Genomic DNA, 23,693 nt, shown 5'->3' with positions numbered 1-23,693 from the left:
TCCCAAATTCCGCTTGCTTGTGACCATTGCTGTTGCAGCCATTCCTGGAATGGTCTCATGTGTAGGCGTACATTGGGGACTAGGTGAATGCATGACGCCATCATCCCCATGATTTTGCTTGCTGTCCTCACTGTCAGAGCTCGCCCCTTCTGGTAGAGGCGCGTCTCCTTCAGCAGGGCTATTGTTCTCTTGTCACTGGACATCACCGTTCTGTCTAAGGTGTTGATCTGTACCCCCAGGAATATCTTCACCTGCTCTGGTTTCATTGAGGATTTCCCTCAGTGTATTGTGAACCCCAGGTTCGTTAGTGTTTTTGTGACCCGCTGTGCATGTTCCTCGCATTTTTTGCGTGAACTTGCCTTTATTAGCCAGTCGTCGAGGTAAGATTACACATGAATTCCTTCCCTCCACAGGTACGCTGCTACTGCTGCAAGGCATTTTGTGAAGACCCTTGGTGCGGACTTCAGCCCGAATGCCAGGGTTGTTAATTGGTAGTGATCCTTGTTGATGGTGAACCTTAACAGTTTTTTGTGCTGCCTGTTCATTGGGATGTGCAGGTAGGTGTCCTTGAGATCCACGGTGGACATAAAGTCTCCGTCTCTTATCTGTGGGAGTACTTCTTGTGGGGATGTCATTTTGAATTTTTGCATCCGTACGTACTTGTTTAGGAATCGCAGATCCAGGATGGGCCTTAGTGTCTCGTCCACCTTTGGTACCAGGAAGTAGTTTGAGTACACTCCTTTGTTCCTTTCCTTGAACGGTACTGGTTCTACGGCCTCGTTTTGGAGTAGCTGTAGTGCTTCCTCTGCGAGTTGTGCTAGCTCCTGTCCTGAGTGTTCCCTTGTCTTTGGTTTTCTGTTTGGCGGTCTCCTTTCCAACTCTATGCAGTATCAGTACTGTATGATGTTGAGTATCCATTTGTCTGTAGTTATTCTTTGCCATTCTTGAAGGAAAAGTCTCAGTCTTCCGCCTACTGGTGTTGCATGCTTGTAGGCGTTTGGTTTGTGTACCCCCCTCATTTTGTTCCTTTTGTGCTCTACCCTCGGAGGTATCTTGTGGGTGAGCCGTCTTCTCCGTGCGAAGTCACTTAGAGGCGGGTTGGTCTCCCCCTCTTCTTCTTTGGCCTCGTCCGTTTCCCCTGCGGCGAAAGGACTGGCCTCGAGGCTGGTACTGCCAGTTTTGTTTCTGCTGCCCCTGCTGTCCGTGACCCTCGCTTTGCTGGCCTTGCTGGAATGTTTGGTGTGACGTTCCCGGCTGGTTTCCTCCCCTTCCGTAAGGTGTCTGAGTCGGGGTACCTCTTCTCATCCCTCTGAATTGCAGGGCCTTCATGGACCTTGCTGTCTCATTTTCTTTTTTGAGCTGGGTGAGTTTCCCATCCACCTGTGCCCCGAACAGCGTTTCTCCGTTGAAAGTATATTGTTTTGGACCTCTTGTTTGAATCCTGAAATTCTGAGCCAGGCCTGCCTCCTTTCAGTGATTCCTATTGCCATCAGTCTGCTTGATGTCTCTGCCCCGTCCAATGCTGTTTTAAGGCATTAGCTTGCTATATTCTTCCCCTCTTCCACTAGATGGGAAGCTCTTTGTTGGTATTGTTCAGGAAGATGCTTGATTAGGTCCCCCATCTCGTCTCAGTGTTGGTACTGGTGCCTGTTCAGTAGTGCATTTGAGTTCGCCATGCGCCAGTGCATTGCGGCGTTTCTCTCTATTTTTCTTCCAGTGAGGTTCATCCTTCTGCTCTCCTTGTCAGGAGGTGGCCCCGAGGTCGCCGGGACATTGGCCCTTTTTCTGGCTGTGGATGCAATAATGGAGTCTGCAGTGACAGACCCCTTGATATATGGAGGGTCCTGTGAGGAGTGTTTGTATTTCTTCTCTGTTCTGGGTGTGATGGATCGGTATGTTGCTGGGTCCTTGAACGCCTCTTTCCCTTGGTTCATGGCACTCTGGAGCATGTGGAGGAACTGGCTCCTAGTTTGGATGGGGAGCAGTGTTTCGAGTAAAAAATCTGCTTTCGGTTTTTCCTCCTCTAGTTTCACGCCAAAAGCTGCTGCCGCGCTTTTGACGACCATGTTCTACGCCCCAATATCATCTGGCGGCGAAGGCCTCGAAGGATAGGTCTCCACGGGCTCTTCTGGATTTTCGGCGTCGAGGTCCTGCCATTCCAGCTCTTGCGTCGTCGACGGTGCCGAGCCGTAGATCAACTGCTGCTCCTCCTCCTCTCCCTCATAGTAGAGGTCTTCTTCCCCTTCTTCGGGGGCTTTCGACTGCTCTTCAGCGTCGAACTCTTCCTGCTCTTCGACTTCGACGATAACCGTCGATGGTTTCGTTGGGATTGTGAATCTCTTCATCTTCTCGTCAAACTCCTTCTTCCTTTGAAGGATGCTCTCCATCTCCGCCTCGAGCCTTCTCTTTTTCTTCTCCATTTCGGAGGCATGTTCGGCGTCGAGCGCTGGTCTTTTCGACGGAGCTTGCGTCGACGCGGCCTTGTCCTTCGTAGTCGAACCCCCCCACCTCGTGGGTCTGTTTCGACGAACTTTGTTTTTCGGCGGTTTTCGGCACCTGGGAGTCCTTCTCGAAGGATCCGCTGGGCCTTTCGTCCTTGGATCCACTTGCGGTCGTCGAAATTTTTGGCGCCGGTGTTCCTTTCGAGGCCTTAGACTCTGGTTTTCGAGAGTCAGTCTGTGTTTTTCGGGGCCCTTTCGGGGGTTTCGTGCTCGACGTCTCTCCTATCTTGTCAGACGTTTTCTTATCGGTCTCTGTGACCGTGAAGTCATCAGGTCCCTCGGCGATGTTGTCTTCATCGTCGGTGGAGAGGCCCAGGTCGTACCGAGATGGGGCCTTACCCTTGCCTTCCATGTTGTAGTTGGCTCTCCTCTGTCTTTTTCTCACCCGGAGTGTCTTCGGCGTGAAGGCGGAACAGGCGTTGCATTCCTTGCTCTCGTGGTCGATTGGCAGGCAAAGGTTGCAGACCGGATGTTGGTCTTCTGCGCGTATTTGTGGCAGTTACGGCAGAATTTAAACGGTGTTTTGTCCATTCCTGCGCTCAGAGTTCCTGAGTGCGCATTCTCCGTTGGACGTCGAAGATCTCGATGTTCTCTTCCTTCTTCGTCGTCCCGACTCTATGTTCTTCCTCTCTGTAGTCTTTACTTTACTTTACTAGTGCTCTTCTTCTTTCTTTGTAAAACTCTGGAGCTTCTCGTTGACGATCCAGACCCAACAGCGGAAAAAAGAATCTGAAGATGGCGCCCCAAGGTGGGACTTCCGCAGGAAGCACGTCGACGTCACGAGAAGTACACCAAATGGTGGGACGTCGACGCCCACATGGGCTACAAAAAAAAGAAAGACTACGAATCCGGACCCAACCACCAGATCGCGGAATAATGCACAGCATAGTGAATCCAGAAAGATTCACGCTGCAAAACCCTTATATCGATTGGGAGACCAGAACTATTCCCATGTCATCTCAGTTCTGTCATAAGGATTATGTTACTTACTCTGTAAACATCTGTTCTTGGTATGTAGAGCTGTAGAGTCACATGCCTTGCATACTCTTGCCATCTAGTGTTGTGTTCGGATGTTTGCAAGTTATTTTTCTTCAAATGTGTCTTTCCCAGTCATGAGGTAAGGTGACTCCTCCTTTCGGTGATAGTGCACATGGGCATCGACTCCACTGTTAGATTGTTTTCCAGCAAAAGGGTGAGAATGGAGTAAGTAAATGTAGTACAGAGATTTCCATGCGTATGTAATCTGGATAATAATACCTGGAACAACCACAGGCGTCCGGGTAGGAGGGAGGGTCCATGTGAATCTACAGCTCTACATGCCAAGAACAGATGCTTACAGGGTAAGTAACATAATCCATTGGAGGTATGTGTGCTGTGGATGCACATGCTTTTCATAGATTGTATAGCAGTATTCTCCCAAAGCGGTGGCTAACCAGAGGGTGTTGCAGTTGTTTGAAAATGTGTTTTTAACACGGCTTGTCCTACACTAGCTTTTTGATGTGCTAACACATCCACACAATAATGTTTAGTAAATGTGTGTTGTGTAGACCATGTAGAAGCCTTACATATGTCAGCTAAGGAAATGTTACCTAAAAAGGAAACAGATGCTCATATTTTGTGAGTAGAATGTGCTCTAGGGGGTATAGTTAAAGTTCTTTTATCTTTAACATAGCAAGTTTGAATACATTTAATAATACATCTAGAAATCCCAGATTTAGAGCTAGGATTTCCTTTATGAGGTGGAGCAAATGCAATAAAAAGTTGTTTTGTTTTGCGAAAATCTTTTGTTCTATCAATATAATATAATAGTACTCTTTTGACATCAAGTGTGTGTAGAGTCCTTTCTGCTACTGAATCAGGTTGAAGGAAAAACACAGGTAGCTCAACTGATTGGTTAATATGAATTTTGGGTTTGTACGAAGAACCATCTTTATGAAGTTGATTGTGGCAGATCGCAGAGGGAGATCTGCGGGCCGGTGAGGTTTGGCGGGGGAGGGGCAGGGAGGGTGGTTTAGTGGAGTCAGACGTACAGCAAGGAGTAAAGTAAATAAATAAATACATAAAACTATTTACCTTGAGCTCGCTGCATCACCAAGAATTGTTGTAGTCTTCCCCCAACAGGTGTAAAATGGTCAGGGTAATTGTAGGCAAGTCACTGTTTGTTGGGAGATGGAGAGGTACGTGTTGGTGTTCCCTTACCTCAGCCTTTGAAGTTGTTTCCTCTGTACCCGCCTTTATAGAAACCTCTTGATGGCGAGGATTGCGTGTTTGACCTGTATGAGGACACATTGGGATCAGAGCAATTAACTTTGGATCCTCCTCTATAAAATGAGCAGTGAAAGGAGCCTCTATTGGATGGTGACTGAAGTGCTCCTACTGATTTTGCCAATTCTGTGTCCTTCTTCATTTTCTCAAGTAACTCATCTACTTAAGGTCCAAAAAGATTCAGTTTGTCAAAGGGAGCATTAAGAATAGTTTGTTGAACCTCCGGTTTAAACCCAGATATTCTCAGCCATGCATGTCTTCTAAGAAGAATGCTGGCGCTATTACCCCATGCTGCAGTATCAGAAACATCTAGTGCATATCTGATAGAAGAATTAGATAATAATTTTCTCTCCTCCACTAATTTTTGTCCTTTGTTCCGGTGTTCTTCTGGGAGATATTGGAGTAACTGCTCCGTTTCATCCCAGTGGACCCTGTCATATCTTGCTAGTAGGCCTTGTGTGTTGGCTACACGCCAGGGATATGCCAATGTATCCCTGATGCACCTATTAATTTAGATTCTGTTTCTGGTGGTGTTGCACCTGCTGAAGTTTGAGAATTTGCTCTTTACTGAGCAATGGACACAAATAAAAGGAATTTAAAGGCAACTGTCCTCTAATAAAAATTGAATCAGTGGGAGGGGGTTAGTATTTTTTGTCAACCCTGGGTGTTAAAATGCGAGCATGTACAGGGTCTTTAAAAATATCCTCAGCATTTTGTATCATGCTTTTAACATAGGTAAAGATTGTGCCGTCCTCTGTGATGTTCCTAAAGTTTCAAATAAAGAATCTTCCTCTAAAGATTCCTTATGCAGTGTGACCCCAGAGTCTGATGCTGCTATGGAAATTAACTCCTGGTATGCTGTCTTGTCATCAGGAGGGGACGGCTTCATAGGGTATAGGTCAGGATCATTATCCATTGGAGGATCAATGTTATAATTAGGTTTTATGGTATTTATTTTTTTGACATTTCTGTCTGTATTTCTCCATATTTATTTTTGCTCATTTTATCTGTATTTATCCATATTTATTTTGGGTTTTGTGGAAAAATGAAGCTAAAATTAGTATATTTCCAAGTTTTTTTAACCAATAAATATGCACTCATGTTTGAATACTTGCCAGATTTCAGTGATATGAACACCCACAGAAGATAAATCAATGCACCTTTATGAAAATATGCACATTTCAGTATCAACCTTGTGCATTTCTCCTGGTGTTAAAGCCTCTATGCTAAAATTCCTTTCTTTTTTAACCCCCTCACCTATCAATTCACACAGCTATTGGCCTGGCAGTCATGGCACACAGTATTTAGAATCACTCACAAAGCAACCCTATTTCCGTTTTTATCCACATTTAAAAGTAAATACAGAAAAGAAAAGAAATGTTTTCTGTCTGTATTTATCTGTAAAAATCAGTAAAAATGGAAAACAGGGAGCTTTAGAGATAATCATTCCAAGCATCCATTGGTGGTAGACTATCGTCGCCCCTATAATCAATATCAGGCTGTGTGTTCGCAGAACCCTGTGGTGTAATGTCTGAAGGGTTTGGGTCTAGTGGTGGTGAAGATTGTAGAGGAGTTTGAGGAACAAGTTGTATAGGGCTTTTGGCCATGTCCTTTTTCATCTTTTGAGGAATTTTGTAACCAATATCGTCTGAAGGAATGTTCCTTTTGGAAGGTGTGACATTTTTAGCTAGTATGTGTCCAGTGTCTGGATTAATGTTGATTTCTTTCTGCTTAGGATCCAGCTTTTCCTGCATGTTCACCAGGATTGTTTCCAGAGGCTTTTGATGAGCATCTTTTAGTTTCGGTGCTGACATATTTGGTGCCGAGCTGAACCTGTCTTTTTTATCCTTCGGAGCCGAAGGTTTCGGTGTCGATGGTAGTTTTTCTCGACTCGGTCTCCAGCCGGAAGGCTTGACTGGTTGTTTCGGTGCCGAGCCCGAGGGCAGGGCATTGGAAGCACTCTCTCGGTGCCAACCATGGCCAGAAGGCATGGTGGCCCAGAAGCCTTTTGTTTGATGGAAGAAAGTTTGAGGGGCAAAGGGGCTTTGTTACTCACGGCACCCAGTCCTGCTGGAACGTCTTTGAACTCTAGCTCAATCTCTAGTTCCGAATCCAATGCCTGAATAGAGAAGGCCTCCTCCTCTTCTGCTGATGACACCTCCACCTCTTCCTGCTCGGTATCTTCTCCGAAGTTATACGGGGTGCGTTCAGTGTTCTGCTGCTGCGTGTCCCTTAGTCGTGCCAGACGATCCCGCAAAGTCTTCTTCGATCGGAACGATCGACAAACGTCGATCCTGAAGAACAGTTTTGAACCGGAGTGCCACAAACCATGTCCGAACCCGATGGCGGAAAGAAAACAATCTAACAATGGGGTTAATGCCCATGCGCACTATCACCGAAAGGAGGAGTCATCTTACCTCCTGACTGGGAAAGACTTCTTCAAAGAAAAACAACTTGCAAACATCCGGACCCAACACTAGATGGCAGGAGTATGCAAAGCATGTTTATTTTCAGCACACAAGCCTCAAACAAATTGTTATTCTTATGAGGACTACTGGACCCCCAAGGAAGTGGTGGCTAATTATGGTCCAGAATCCAAACTGATAAATCTTCTAAAGATTCCAGCTGAGAACCATAGCTTCATTGATATCTTTGAGAAGCCTAAGTAGTTATCTTTGCGTCAACATCTGGAGTTCAATTGTGCCATTCCTATTGAACCTGGAGAAACTGTTCCCTTTGGAAGAATCTATTCTCTTTCCAAATTTGAGAAGGAAATCATGAGACAGTATTTTTTAAAAAATCTTACAAAATGAATTCATACCTCGATCTTCGCCTCTTATAAGGGCTTCAAAGTTTTTAATCATGAAGAAATTGAATGAACTAATAACTTGTATTTATTTCAGAGGACTAAAATGGGCCACTGTTAAGGCCAGTATCCCCTTACTTTAATCAAGGGTACCTTAAAGTCCATTAGAAGTTCTAAGGCTTTCACTAATCCAGACCTCTGTGGGGCTTATCATCGTATCAGCATAAATGAGTGTCCTAACAAGGGTTATGCTTTTGAGTCTGAGTAATGCTCCAGTGACTTTCCAAAGTTTCATGGATCATTTATTTGCTGACATTCTCAATCAATTTAATATAGTCTTCTACAAAAATATGTTGGTCTTCTCCAAAGAGCCTCGTTTACATCATCAGGAGGTTAGTCAAGTATTAACCAGACATCGTCAGAACCATCTAATGTGTAAACATGAGAAGTGTGAGTGTGACCAGTCTGAAGTGGAATATCTAAAAGTCTGCTCGAATAACAGAAGAATATCTATGGATCCATAAAAGATCTCTGCGATCTTGGATTGGCCAGCCCCTTCATATGTCAAAGAGACCCAATCCTTCCTCTGATTTGCCAACTTCTAAGAACAATTCATTAGTAACTTTGCTCAGTTAACCAGTAACATCACTTGCATTCTAAAGAAAGAAAAGTTGAACAATTGGTTTCAGTGGGACACCCTTGCTGAGGACGTTTTTAAGAACTGAAACAAGTCTTTACCAGAGTCCCAGTTCTATGACATCCAGATCTAACAAAAAAAATCATAGTTGAAACTGACATTTCAGATTGAGCATGTGGCGCATACACCTGCAGTTGCAAGAAGATGACAGTTTGGAGCATTGAATTTTCTTTCCCACATTTTGCCTAGTTCCAAAAAGAATGATTCTGTCCTGGAAAGGGAACTTTCGGCCATGAAACTGGCCTGCTCTGAATTGAGACACTTTTTGTTGGGGGCTCCTTTGACACCTGCACAGATCATCATAGCATACAGTGCTTTTAAAATTTAACAATGTAGAAATAGCCGACAAACCCATTGGGCTTTATTTCCAAACAATAGGATTTCTTTATTGCCTTCATTCCTGGCTCCAAAGACGTCTTAGCGGATGCCCTTTCACATATATACCCAAATCATTACCAACGTTTGGTTAACATATCCTTCCTCCATAGAGGATAGTGGGAGTGACACAAACCTTTCTTGGGAAAGTTCAGACTAGTTATTCCAGGCATCCCAGGAAAGAATGGGAAGCCTTACGGGGACAAATTTATAAACAAGGAAAATTAATTTTTGAAGAAAAAGCTATATTTATGCCTGTGTCATGACTTTCCAGTAGCTAGTCATAGAGGGGCTAAATCAACTTTATAACTCCTATTCCGGTGGCCCTCCATCCAAGTTGACACAGAGATCTATGTTAGTTCTTGCCCAGTTTGTACTCAAAATAAGACTTCCCGCTCTCGAACCATGGGTCTCTGGCAACCTTTGAAACTTGGAAGTTATGAAAAAGGGGAGCACTCCTTTGATAGTCTGAACATGGTCTGTTCCAAGATGGCGCCCTTTTGGCCGTGATCTGTTGCCACTTCAGTATCAGTCCTTCTTCCATGTTTTTGTTCCGGTTTCATTTCCGGGTTTCTATTCACTTTTTAGCGCGAACATTTTGCCGCATTTCACTCGCTTTACTTTGGCGGTGCACTGCAGTTTTCTCTACGATTTTCTTATCCTTAGGTAAGGTACTTATGGCGCTTTTTGCCCCATAGTCCGATTCTCTCATTTTTTTACCTACGATTTCTAATGCTCATTTATCCTTCTTTTTTCGTTTTCGTTCCACTTAACTTTATCAACCTCTCTACATCGAGGTAAGACATAGCAGCTTTCAAGGGTACCTTAAAGTCCATTAGAAGTTCTAAGGCTTTCACTAATCCAGACCTCTGTGGGGCTTATCATCGTATCAGCATAAATGAGTGTCCTAACAAGGGTTATGCTTTTGAGTCTGAGTAATGCTCCAGTGACTTTCCAAAGTTTCATGGATCATATATTTGCTGACATTCTCAATCAATTTAATATAGTCTTCTACAAAAATATGTTGGTCTTCTCCAAAGAGCCTCGTTTACATCATCAGGAGGTTAGTCAAGTATTAACCAGACATCGTCAGAACCATCTAATGTGTAAACATGAGAAGTGTGAGTGTGACCAGTCTGAAGTGGAATATCTAAAAGTCTGCTCGAATAACAGAAGAATATCTATGGATCCATAAAAGATCTCTGCGATCTTGGATTGGCCAGCCCCTTCATATGTCAAAGAGACCCAATCCTTCCTCTGATTTGCCAACTTCTAAGAACAATTCATTAGTAACTTTGCTCAGTTAACCAGTAACATCACTTGCATTCTAAAGAAAGAAAAGTTGAACAATTGGTTTCAGTGGGACACCCTTGCTGAGGACGTTTTTAAGAACTGAAACAAGTCTTTACCAGAGTCCCAGTTCTATGACATCCAGATCTAACAAAAAACAAACAAGTAAAATTAATTTTTGAAGAAAAAGCTATATTTATGCCTGTGTCATGACTTTCCAGTAGCTAGTCATAGAGGGGCTAAATCAACTTTATAACTCCTATTCCGGTGGCCCTCCATCCAAGTTGACACAGAGATCTATGTTAGTTCTTGCCCAGTTTGTACTCAAAATAAGACTTCCCGCTCTCGAACCATGGGTCTCTGGCAACCTTTGAAACTTGGAAGTTATGAAAAAGGGGAGCACTCCTTTGATAGTCTGAACATAGTCTGTTCCAAGATGGCGCCCTTTTGGCCGTGATCTGTTGCCACTTCAGTATCAGTCCTTCTTCCATGTTTTCGTTCCGGTTTCATTTCCGGGTTTCTATTCACTTTTTAGCGCGAACATTTTGCCGCATTTCACTCGCTTTACTTTGGCGGTGCACTGCGGTTTTCTCTACGATTTTCTTATCCTTAGGTAAGGTACTTATGGCGCTTTTTGCCCCATAGTCCGATTCTCTCATTTTTTTACCTACGATTTCTAATGCTCATTTATCCTTCTTTTTTCGTTTTCGTTCCACAAAACTTTATCAACCTCTCTACATCGAGGTAAGACATAGCAGCTTTTAGCTCTCTTAGCATTACATTCGGCACATTTCATGCATTCCTTGCATGGCGACATACAGTCGATTAGAGCCCTACATTTTCTTTTTTCTTTTTTCCTCTCTCAAGCAGAGAGCGGCTTACATACCTTCAGGTAAGCGTGGGATTTCACCCTTTTACATACCGAACCCTCTTTTAATTCATACAGTATAACGCCCATTTCACGCCTGTTTCTTTGTTTCTCTCAGAGTGCACCTCATAGAACAATTACACAGGTAACACAACACTACTTGTTTTCCCATTAGAAAAAACATGATTGAGCCTTCTATTACACATTTATTCGTACATGTTCGTTTCTGTTTCAGATTGACCCCTGACGAAGGAACCGGCTGGTTCCGAAATGCATTGGGCATTTGTATACATGATGTTACAAATCTGTTAATGTTATATATTATTGTTCACATGTTCATGAAAGTATAATGAACAACAATCACTGTGAATTTTCAATATGTTAATCTTTATTGACAAGCATTATTGTAATAATGTTATATTGTACATATTGACACGCACATGCAAAAATAAGTCAGTTGTAACTTTGAGAAATAAAAGTACAACTTGTCTAAAGGATATATAGTGTCGGTTTAGACACTTTGGGCCTTATGTAGGTAGCCTGACATTTACCACTTCATAAATACCGAATTTTACCGATTCGGTATTTATGAAGTGGTAAATGCCATGTAGGTAGTCAGTCGGTAAAAATTACCGATTCGGAATTGGTCGGTAATTAAGAATCGGTAATTACCGATTCGGTAATGGTAACTGGCTTCCCATTGATTCCTATGGGCCAGGAGGCCCATAGGAATCAATGGGAAGCCAGTTACCATTACCGAATCGGTAAATACCAATTCGGTAATGGGGGGAGCACAATCAAGGGTGGCAGGGTGTCACAGTGACACCCTGTTGCACCCCTGATTCCTGCATGTGTGCACATGTGGCACACATACATGCCCTAAGGGCATGTATGTCTGCCACATTGCACACTTCTAAGGGCCAAATAATGCTTTTACTAAGACATTCGTCATTTACCACCAACTTTAAGTTGGTGGTAAATAACGAATCCACACTACACCCACACACTCCCCCTACATCTCATTTCAGGATTCGGTATTTACCGAATCGGTAAAATTACCGATTCGGTAATTTTACCGATTCGGTAAATTACCGAATCCTGAAATGATCCCCCTACATAGCAAAAGTCTAAATACCGGTCGGTAACGGTATATTTACCGAAAATCGGCCGTTACCGACTGGTATTAGGCTTCCTACATATGGCCCTTTGTGAATAGCACGCAGTTATATACAGGCTCTCATCCTGTCATTAACTTTGTTTAACCTTTGAAACTTGGCACACTATCTCTACTGATTTAATTGCAGTCTTGCCTTGGTCAGAAGGAAATCGGATAATCATGGTCACGGTCAACTCTTTCTCCAAAATGGACCATTTCATTGCCCTCAAAGGACTACCCTCTACCAAGACTTTAGGACAAATTATTTTATAAGAGATTGTTTGTTTATTCAGGTTATTATTTTGGACTGAGGATCATAGTTTATTGCCTGTATTTGGAGTTCTTTTTGTAAATATCTATAGATTACTGTGGCACTCTCCTCTGATTTGCATCACCAGACTGATTTACAAACATAATATGGTGCAGGAACAATACCATAGATGCTTCTGTATTTCTAGCCCCCTGTCTGACTATTCCTATAATAACTCTGTTCATAGTGGCACTCAAAATCCAAACTTTTTAATGTCTTTATGGTCTCCATTTTAGGGCTTTTCCTTCTGACCTCCAAGGTTCTGTCAGGGATCCTGCAGCTACTACCCTGCTTTAAGAGTTACTAATGACTAGACAGAAAATTTTGCTGAATTAATATATATATATATGCTGATGCCCATCGATTACAAAGTGGAAGATAAGATTTGGTTGCCCTTTAAATTTCTGCCGTCCCATCTCCCCTTTAACAAATTCAACCCCCCTCAGTATATGGGCCTTTTAAGATTTCCCAAATCATTAATACTGTTGCCATTAAGATGCAGTTGCCCGCTGAACTGAAAGATTCATCCCGTATTCCATTCCTCCCAGTTAAAACTTGTTAAGAAGATCCTTTTCAATGTCTTTTTACTAAGCTTATACCTGTTCTTGTGAACAATGAACTTGAATTTGAAATACAAGAAATATTTGACTCTCATATTTTCATGGGTAGACTATAGTTTTTGATTCTTTGGAAAGGATATTCACCCCATGAATGATCTTGAGAGGATGATTCCTGAGTCCATGCCCCAGTACTGGTACAGTGCTTGTTTAAACCGCTTCCACCCAAGCCTGGAGGTTCAGGAGTGGGGCATACTGTATCTCTCCCGCCCCGACTCGCGTCCTGCCTGGCCCCTTTTCCCAAATCTTACCCAAACAAGCGGACGCATCTTCAGTGGCTATGGGAAGAGCCAACAGGCCGCCATAATCAAAATTTACCTTATGGCGGCCAGCCCCCTATTACAATGTTGGGGCACGTCACGCCCCTCCATGGGGGAATAGCCTGCAGAGATGTAAGCAGCGTCTTCATCATGGATCAACCTCTTCCTGTCCCAAGGCATTCTGGGACTTACTTGATCAAAGATGGCCACCATGTAATTCATTTCTGTGGTACTTCTCCCAATCCAAGATGGCAGCATGGATTCTTCATTTAACTTTCTGTTTTTCCCCTATAAAAAAGAGGAATTCTACCTGCTGTTTTCATTGCAACGTTTCAAGTAGTAAACTTAATTATGTGCCTCGCATCTTGCTCTTTTCCTGGTGTCTTTTCCATTATAAAATCTTTACAGTGTCTTCCTTTCTTGTTCCTCTCTATGTAGCCTCTGTAACTCTGAGCCTCCCTTGTCTTTAATTCTTGCCCTGCAGTGTGCAAAGTACCGGGTCCAGTTTGTCTCCTCGAAAGCACTTTTAGTTCCACAGTCAACATATTTCAAGCATCCAGAAGCTCGTCAATGCAAACTACAGTTTTTTTTTGCCTCCTTGGCTCTTTCACCCTGGGGGCTCCTTCCTAAAAGTATTATCCTGCTTGACATATGCTTGCCGGGGGCAATGTGGTATCTGGAAGGGTTCGCCCTTACCTCAAGAACACAAAGTTTGTGGAGATCAGACTGTCCAGAACTGAAGGCAGTACCAAGAATCCATCCAGATGTTGCCCGGGTGAGATTTATAGTCAAAATTGGGTAATGTGTCTTAGGTCTGATAAATACGGTTTTTAACCTGGCTCCCGTGATTACCATTGGTCCATCTGAGACTAACAGAAAGACTCAAACCAGCTGATACATGCTTTGTCATTAACTTGGGATCCTGGAGACATGTAAGCAGTGGCTGCCTTGTGGTACCCTCTCCATGGTTAGATGATACAGGGCTTTGAATATGCCTGTATTTCTCCTGTTCATGTCTATTGATTAGCTGAGGAACTGATCTTTGATGAGAATGACCATCAGCCTGCATCCACTGCATCAATACTGTAGATGATTTGCAATGGTATCCTGTATCCAGTATCTCCTGGGATGAGGCAAAGGTTGGCTGGTTGTAAGCAGTTCATTCAGTGGGCAGCTTTTCTGTTATATCATGGCTGGGACTCTATAGGGCATTTCCATGACTCTCTGTTTTAGTCCATGCATAAGGCCAATGTACCCTAGATCCTGGGTGGACACCATCGAGCTTAGTCTGGCTACCTGTTATAAGGGGATACTTGAGCTGACAATGTACACATACCTGCAGGAGCGGCCTGTGCATGTAAGAGTGGTGGGGCCAGGTGGGCGGGGATTCGCAAGTGGACGACAAGGGAAAATTAAATAAATAATTAATTTTCCCTAATCGTCTGTCGAACCACCCCCTCTTACCCCTCCATCCCTCTTACCTGCATGGACCGCTCCTGCATACCTGCGGGCACTCTAGTATGCCATTTTCGGTTATGCCCCATCCCTCCTCCCCCTTGGAACCCCTTATCCCTCTCCTATGTGCCTTTTGGTCCCCCAAGTGGATGTCCCTGGAGGAGCTCAGTCTTTCCCTGTGTGGGAAATTTAGCTACCATTCACCACTTGATGGGAGGTCCTTAGCCCTCTGTGTTACATGCATTTGAGTCATTGTGCATTCTACTTGTGCAGGACTATCTGGATCAACACTTTAAAGATCTTTGTGCAACCTGCCTGCATTTCTCCCAGGGTGCATTGCTCGATGTTTTGTGTTTATTTTACTGGAAATGTGTTGTTTAAATCTCAAAATATAAAAGTTGCAGAAAAAAAATCTATAGTTATTATGACTGAGTCTCTTCTGTGCAGATTGCCAGAATGATGCTCTCCGTTGCTGTTGTTGGATGTACTCTAGAATTATCATCCATGACTGCTGTATATAGTGCATGCCTGGAGTTCTCGCCTGTCACTCCAGGGATTAATTTGAGCTGCCACAATTACTGATATCCAGTGCATGGCATGTGCTGGTGTCCAGTCACTTCTGCATGGACTCTATTGAGACAAGTTCATTAAACAAAAAAAACTACTTAAAATCCCTGCATTCTAGTTCTCACTCTCTTTTTTAATTGTACATGTATAAGAGATGCTACCTTAGACAAGATACGAGAACCAATCTGTTCACTTATGCACAACAACACTCACCCACACTGTATTCTTCTCACCCTGCAGTTTGGCAACTTATCATGGACATGATTTGTTATATAATGATATACAGGTTAAATAGAATACATTTTTAGAGAAAAGAAACAATAAGCCTGGCTGATTCTGTAAGGCTCTTTGGACAATATGCACTGTTTCGAATTTAAACATTCGGCTCATTTGGAGCCAGAGGAGCGAATATATGCTCTTTTCTTTCAAATCACAGCCTGAGACGTCCTACTGAGATTTGTTTATGTTACTTCTAATTATGAGGAGACCTGGGTATAAAATGCCAACTCTTGATGACAGAACTACATTGACCATGGCCAACCAGTATACAATGTAAGGAGCAATTGAATGTAGGCTTCTGAGTTCATCTGCTTCTTGATCGGTGTTGACTATCAACACTAGTAGATAAACAAAGCTTGTGGGGATAAAAAAGACACTGCAGAGGCTGAATTATATGTGTTGAGGAAGCAAGGTTTTGTGCCAATATTAACGAATTTCATTTATTGCACTCCTATCAAATACTGGTATAAAATATCGTTTTTGCAGTAATGTTTGTGTTCTCATGATCCTCACTAGGAGGCACACCTGTGGGTCTTTTCAGTGTTTGAGGAAGATCCCTGACACAATGCTATTTTCTGTACTGTCATCCAGCCTTTTGGAGGATATTCATAACTTAACATTATTTTCGAATCCATCGCGGGCATTGTAATAGCCAGAATGCTCTTCCTCCGAAAGACTGTGGGGCCCATTATGATGTTGGTCGGATAGCCTCCGACCGCTCGTCGGAAGCTTTCAGACTGCGGTCAGAGGCTTTCCGACCGACACGGTTGGTTTGCGGTTCGACCGCCGAATTACGATGTCAGCGGTCGGAGCGTGAAACGGCCAGTCATTCCAACGTGGCTCCGACCGGCTCTCGGAGTCTTCCGGCCGGTCGGAACCATACCGTAATCCCCCATGGACGGCGTTCGGAAAGGCTGTCGGAAAGCGACGTTGGGGGCCCTTAGCCGGGCCCCCTTGTCTCTACGGTCTAAGGTTGTTGGGCGAGGGTGCAGGGTTTTACACACACACACATTTCTTTGTGGGAGCCTGTATTATGGCAGGTTTACAGCGGTAACACAAGCTACCATAGAGAAATGTGAGTATCTGACCGAACAGAGTTTGAATGCATCGTAATCAGGCAGTAGGGACCGCCGACAGGAGGTCGCTCCGTCCCGAGATAGTGTCGGTCGGAGGCAACTCCGACCAACATCGTAATAAGCCCCTACATGTCCCAGAAGCCCATGACCTTGTGGCATGCTCCAATACTGATTTCTAACTCCTTGGAAAACATTCAGAACTTGACTTACATTACAGATCCATGCCCAGTTTTGTGGCAGCCCCTATGCTTTTCTTGCCAAAGAATGCATCTATTAGCATCCCCCACCCACAGGCCAAGCATGGTTGAGTCATTGGCACAGCTACCTTAATGACACCTGAGTCATATGATCAATAGTGACTTCTTTTAACACCTATGTTTGCTTCATTCTGGCACTGGCCACTATCTTTTTACCTGAACTTGAACTGTTTAGCAGTGTATCTGTTTCAAGACAAGCACTGCCTTGCAGTGAATCCTTGTTTACTCTTGTGAATCTGCAGTGTACTTGTGGCTCCACAGCTAGCATCGTTCAGCAGTGTTTCCTTGCCCTGTATCTTGAGCTAGTATTATTTCAATGCAACCTTATTTCAGTTGGTTCTTCTCTCCTGATGGTTCTTTCTGTTCTTTTCTGTCCTGTTTTTGTGTGCATTACTAGTGCCAGGATGCCCCAGGAAAACAGTTGTGCTTTACAAATAAATGAATAACTAAATAAAATATCTCTTAAATGTCTAGTACTTTCAACAGCTGCTCTTTCCCCTACCCTTGTCTTTTTGTCCCTGATGCTTTGGTTCCCAGTGTGCTGCCTCCTATTCCAGATAGGTGTGTTCCTGCTTTTCTGGCATAATATGTTTGCTTACTTTCTGACAAGTTATACCTAAGTTTTCCCTTCTTTTCTGTTGAGCACTCGACAGACAAGCTCTCTGTCCAGTCTCAGCATTAAGTTACATCATTTTTTAGAACATCACCAAAGTTATCAGCTCCACAGACCCTGCTCTTGCATGTATGGCCTACATGTGGAATTTGTTTGCAGACAATGGCCTGATTTAGAACTTGGTGGAAGGGATTCTGTGTCACAGACGTGACGGATATCAACCCTGCCGTATTACAAGTGCATTATATCCTATGGCACTTGTAATACGGCGGACGGGAAATCGGTCACACTTGTGACGGAGTATCCCATCAGCCAAGATCTAAATCAGGCCCAATATCTCTAAAAGGGATTGTGGGTGAGAAACTTACTGAGTTTAACTTTTGCTGGGTGGAGCTGTCAAATGCTTTACCTCACATCCCCTGTAGAATTAAAGCTGTTAGCTGTACCTTTAGTACATCCTAGATGTTAGTTATTCTGAATTGCCTTTTAAGTGCCTGTCACAAGCCCCTGACAGACTTTGACAGTAATCTGATTCAATGCTTTAGGCAAGCAGTTCAACCACCAGGGCAAAATTGGATTCTCACTTTCAAAAAATTGAGGTGCGGACTTAAAATAAAGCTACAAATGGATATAAAATGAAGTCCCATAGGACAAATTGTTAAAATAAATTTACTTTTTTTATTTAGTTAAAAGAAATACATATACTTTAATGTGAAACACAATTCAAAATGAAACATATTTATAATCCAATTATAAAATATTTTAACAACCTTTTTTACATTTATATAATAATATAACATTAATTTAATAAAATAATTAAATTACTTTAAATTAATTCAATACATCACTTTAAATCCTTATTAATACATTGTAAAAATACATTTATTACTTTTGATCAAGATTTAATTTTTAATTTAGCCTTCAGAAAATTATTTGTCATTTAATGTAATACATTTAAAGACTCAATTCAAGATTAGGTTAATAGTGCTGTAGCCTTTTTTATTTTGTTCTACATTTAAAATAATTGAATATAAAATTAATTTACATACATTTTTAACATAAAAATATCTTTAGTCATTTATTATTAGGTTTAAAAGTCTTTTTTAAGTTTCCCTATGCTTTACCATAGGGAAATCTCCACTATTCATGTAAGTCTCATGTGGTAAATTAAAGGGAAAAGTAAAAAAAAAAAAAAGTAAACACAGTTCTATGTAAAGTACTAATGAAGTTAATTTGATACATTTATTTTTAGTGTAGAACAAAATAGAAAATTCTATTGCTACAGCATTCAACTTTTGGAATTAAATCTTTAATTAACTTAAATACATGAAATGAAATAGAACAATTTGCTCAAGTTTAAATTAAATTAAAAAATAGATTCCTACGTAAAGTAAAAAACAATTACTATCCCATAATAATTATTAAAAGCGATGTATAGAATTAATTAAAAGTAATGTAATTATATTTTAATAAAAATGTGTTGCAATAAAAAAATCATTTTTATTTTGCAATTATTAACATTAAATTATATTTATTTATATTTTTAACTTTTTGAAATATTTTAATTTAATTAAACATTATTTCCAATTGGCTTTAGTTTTAAGTCCCTTAGGCCTGTACCAGTACTAGTGGTTGGCCATGTGTGAGCTGGACTTCCGCCAGCTATGAGTTAGAGTAATTAAGTACTGTTTTGGGTCCTTTTTTGGCCACAGTAACTTTAGAAGAGCTGTTTGTGAATAGCAATGGGCTTACACTTTTGGTGTGGGTGCATGTCCTTTCCTAAACACCTCCCTATGCCTCTTTAAATCACTCCTTACTCCTCCCTAAATCACTTACAAGTGTGAGGATCTCTCCTTCGAAAAGATATAAGATATAATATAAGAGGTATAAAATATAGGAGTTGGAAGTGGAGATATAAACTCATAGGTCTGTGAATAGCACTTAGTATTTCTACAGTAGTGCTATAAAAGTATTACAAAGGGCCATATGCATCAAGCATTTTTGCCTTCGTAAACGGATGATTCGCCGAATCGGCCGTTTGCGAACGCAAAAAAATGCCTTTCTGATGCAGCAAGTCCTATTATGCGATTCGGTCACCTGTTTCCAAATCGCAAAATGGGTTTGCGATTCGCTATTAGGAAGAGGCGTGTTTAGGGTGTCCCTTCCTAAAACCGAATCGCATCGGTATGCATGAATGTTTTGCGACCGCATTTTTGCATTTTACCACCTAGTTCAAGTAGGTGGTAACCAATTCGCAAAAGGGAAGGGGTCCTCAAGGGACCCCTTCCCCTTTGTGAATGCCTGTAAATGCACTTTTTAAGAGCAGGCTGTGGTCCCACGTACCATTGCCTGCTCTTAGAAAATGAAAGGAATAGTTTTAATTTTCTCTTTTGTAAAGCATCGGGTTTTCCTTTAAGGAAAATGGGCTGCTTTACAAAAAAAAAGATTGCTTTATTTAAAAGTAATCATGGACATGGTGGTCTGCTGACCCCAGCAGGCCACCACCCCCCGTGATTTTTGTGATTCCTAGGGAGTCGCAAATTGGGACCTACCTCATTAATATTCATGAGGTAGGTCATTTGCGATCCCCTAGAATTGGCATAAAGTGTTAAACACACTTTCATGCATTCCATTTTGCAATTTTCTAATTGCGAATCGCAAGAATTCACAATTAGGAGATCGCAAATTGGATTGTTGATGCATCTGGCCCTAAATGTACTATAAAACCCAGTTTGCGAATAGGCCCCTTTGTGTTTAAGTGTCCCACTTAAAAAATTATTTATGTTTTAGATATGAACAATTTTCAATAAACAATGTTTTTGTTTTGAATGGGCATGCTCTGGCAGTGTTTCTTTTTAATTGTGATCTTTGCAGGAATTTGTCATGGGGGTGGTTAGGGCCTGTAATCTAAACCAATACACTTACACAGCACCACACACGGGGAGGATCATAAAGCAGAAATCCTGCGCTCTTTCAATCAATAGGGGCACTGAGCATGTATTGCCACAGTTATGGAGATAGTTTTTAAAAAGTCAGGCTTTCAGCTAATGACATTAAATATTTACTTCTGGTAACAAAAACAATTTGCTTATTCATTTGCCCAACTCGTCTTCTCAATAGAAGAAACATGTTTACCTTTTGAACCAGGCTTGTAAGGTCTGTTTTCCGTATATCATTTAGACGGTCAAGCTGTTCCGTTACATCAGGCAACTAGGAAAAGGAACACCATCAGGGTTTAGTTACATTTCAGGAAAAAATAAGATATTGAGGATGCTGTCATAGATAACAGTCCAATACGTCACAAAGCTTTAGAAAAGTGTATACTCTGCAATATAACATGTTTTATGTAGTACAGAGTGGCGGTTTTTTTTTTATTTGCTATTACTGTGCTTCCCGTGGATGGATTTGAATCATATTTATCAGTCGACCAGCGTAGAGAGCTAAGGTGGAGCATGTCAAATGTAGTGTACTTACATGCAGGGGGAAAAAATGGGCTAAGCACTGCACATCAAATGCACAAATACAACATACCCTTTACCTTTGATAGACCTTTCCACTTCAAGCCACATACAGCAAAAATAAATTGATATACAGAAAAAATAAATTGATATGTAGCAAAAATACTGTGTTAAATAAAAGTAGGCAGCAATGCTGTAAGGTTCACTGAAGCCTCGTTGGTCTAGCACCATACACCATTAAATCAAAAGAATGCAATAAATCACATGAAATATACTACACGTCCAATACAGAACACAGAAACATGTTCTTACCCCGCTGAAGTTGGCGTTGGTGTTCAATTCATTTAATGAATTTTTGATAGCGTTGCAAGTTGGGGCGGCCTGCGCCTGTGAGCACGCGGGATCAGCGAGCGTGTTGCTCATGTTGGCTTTTGTATCTGTTAAATTAGCCTGGAGCCGTTCTGTCCTCTCCTTCAACACCTCCACCGAGACGCTGACGTTCTCTAGAGCTTCCTTTGTTTCTCTGATTGCTGTTGGGACAATACGTTTTTATCTTGGACTGTTTAATCCAAATATGCTTTAAACTATTTCTAACCCACCTATTTACTCCCACGACCCTTCAGACAAATACTGTCAATTGCATTTGTGTAAAGTTCAACTTTGCACAACCTCAATCAAGCTACATTGTTGCAGGAACCATTAATAATGAACTTATTGGACAGAATAGGATAAATCTATTACTGTAGATTTACCGTCATAATCCATGTTTTAATAGGCAGACATTGGTTTTAGGCACTAGCGTAGAATATATTGCAAGTGCTAACATCTCAGACCATTTATTTAAGCACTTGTCCTTATAAGGAGGAAGGAACTGGGTGCATCGGGTGATGCACCAGGATTTCAGCTCTATTGGAAGAATAGGGCACACTTATTTTAAGAAACCCTTCCCAGGTATCTGATTGGAACATGTTGGGGTCATTTGCATTATTGGATCTTGCTCCTGTCAAGAACTCACCAGAAGTGAAAACAAATCCAAATGACCTCAATGCCATCACAAAACCCTCATCAGCATCACCTCAAAGGCTGCAAGGAAAAATGGAAACACATATCTTTCTAATGGTTATGAGAGTCTGACTCCCTGCATGGCACCTGTGTTGCTACCTGTTGCTGCACTTCTTTATGAGATCTATGGTTCGCATCAAGTTTACTGGGGTTCAAAGTGTGTCTTCTACAAACAATGGTAATCCTATCCAAGACTCTGCTGCCCGATGGTCAGAGAAGGAATTAATTCTGCTGGGAAAGGCAGGCTGGTGAGGGAAAATGGCAAAGCTTCTCTGGCTTGGAGGTTTGGGGATGCTGTTTGCAGTGGGGGACAGTCATCGGGCAGCACTTCCGCTTTCGTAGGTGGATCACATCATTAAAGTAGGTGCAAGTGTACAGATTCTTGGGGAAAATGTCAAGGAGATAACATCAGGATTTAGACCTGGACTTGGAGATGGGTAGGACTACTGCTTAGTGTGTGGCATGTGTTGCTGCTGTTTAAGACTAATCGCTGCAGTCATGGTGAAAGGGCTTGTGCTGGAAAACTACACGTTGATGCTCCTTGATGGCCTCGCTGGTTTAAACTCTTTTTATCTTGGGGTTTAGTAAGGCAACAAGAACACAGGCACCTTCAGCATAAAGGTAATTCTGAAATGGTGCCCAGCTCTTCACATTACAGCGGTAATGAAGAAAACAGAGGACCCACACCTGAGGTAGAAATAACTGTGCTTCTGTTCTTGGTTACCTCAGAGACTAATTGAGTTGATCCAATGAAATTTTGCCTCCTGCTTAAGACCAACCCTGACTACACAAGAAACTGAAATGTGTGTCTGGGAAATATTCTACTAATAGTCTTGAATTGCACAAAGTAGGCAACTGCAGCAAGTGACTCAGACTCTCTTTTAATGGTGTGGCACAGGTCTCCGAAGCATTATTTTTCCACAGCAGCAAATCACTATTTACGGAATACATTCCTGTGCCTATCAGTGAATTTTGCGTACTTCCTCAGCGCTACTTCAGGCCTGTATGGTTGAATGATCCATCAGGCCAACCAGAATTAAAACAGCCGGATATCCCACTGCCCATCAAGGATTTTTACAGTAAGGATCAGATGCTGCATTATTGGGCTATCCACAATTTGCTTTATCAGCAACATTCTGGGCTACAAAGGGGCCATGCGGGAGACATGCAGGAAATCTGTAAAACAAATATGTACATTATTCTTAGTGATTACTTGTAAAAAAAAAAAAACAGATGCCAGGGAATGCACAGAAGGAGATCTTTAAGAAGGCATGCTCTGTGATCAATAATTGTCAATTCTCGAAGGAATTTTCTCTGTGATGGATATGACCGTGGAAAATATCTCACCCCCTCTTTCATGGGCAAATCAAAGTACCCTTCGCTCTGCACTCGGTTGAGTCCACCTCACTTCTGAGCCCCTGGTAAGTGCTCTCAGTTGCACAATAAAGTACGCCGTCTCTGAAGGGCGTACTTGGTAGGTCAAGACGTCCCTCAAAGACATGCGCCACAGTTTTCCCAGATCTATCTAGGTCTGAGAATCTGCAACGTACATCTTGAGCTTGGCTAAACATTTTAATGCATCATTTGCATTATCAATGTACACGCATTGTGGTACTGTTTACCAACTTTGTAAGTGCAATATCTGGTCTATTGCTTCACAATATGAACATAACATTTCAAGGGAAAAAAAACAATGTGCTGGAAACCTGACACATTCCATTGCTTAGAATGTATGCTTAGTTATGTTTAATCCCTTCAAAAAACTCTTTTAAATGTCCATT

At 42.0% G+C, this 23,693-nt stretch overlaps 1 protein-coding gene across 9 annotated transcripts in view; it reads right to left on the bottom strand.

Annotated features, from left to right (window-relative positions):
- Positions 1-23,693, bottom strand: part of PROM1 (prominin 1) — a 675,175-nt gene that overhangs the window by 257,328 nt on the left and 394,154 nt on the right. For all 9 annotated transcript variants that reach the window (XM_085642390.1, XM_085642389.1, XM_085642385.1 and 6 more), the window contains 2 exons: positions 21,163-21,380; positions 20,528-20,602 (listed from right to left, as the gene is read on the bottom strand). In XM_085642390.1, the coding sequence (XP_085498516.1) occupies positions 20,528-20,602; positions 21,163-21,380 (293 nt within the window). The remainder of the gene's footprint in view (positions 1-20,527; positions 20,603-21,162; positions 21,381-23,693) is intronic.

Source organism: Triturus cristatus, chromosome 2_2 (genome assembly GCF_964204655.1).
Source record: "Triturus cristatus chromosome 2_2, aTriCri1.1, whole genome shotgun sequence".
Lineage (NCBI taxonomy): Eukaryota > Metazoa > Chordata > Amphibia > Caudata > Salamandridae > Triturus > Triturus cristatus.
Note: the sequence above shows the minus strand (reverse complement) of the source record. Positions and strands in the feature narration are given on the sequence as shown.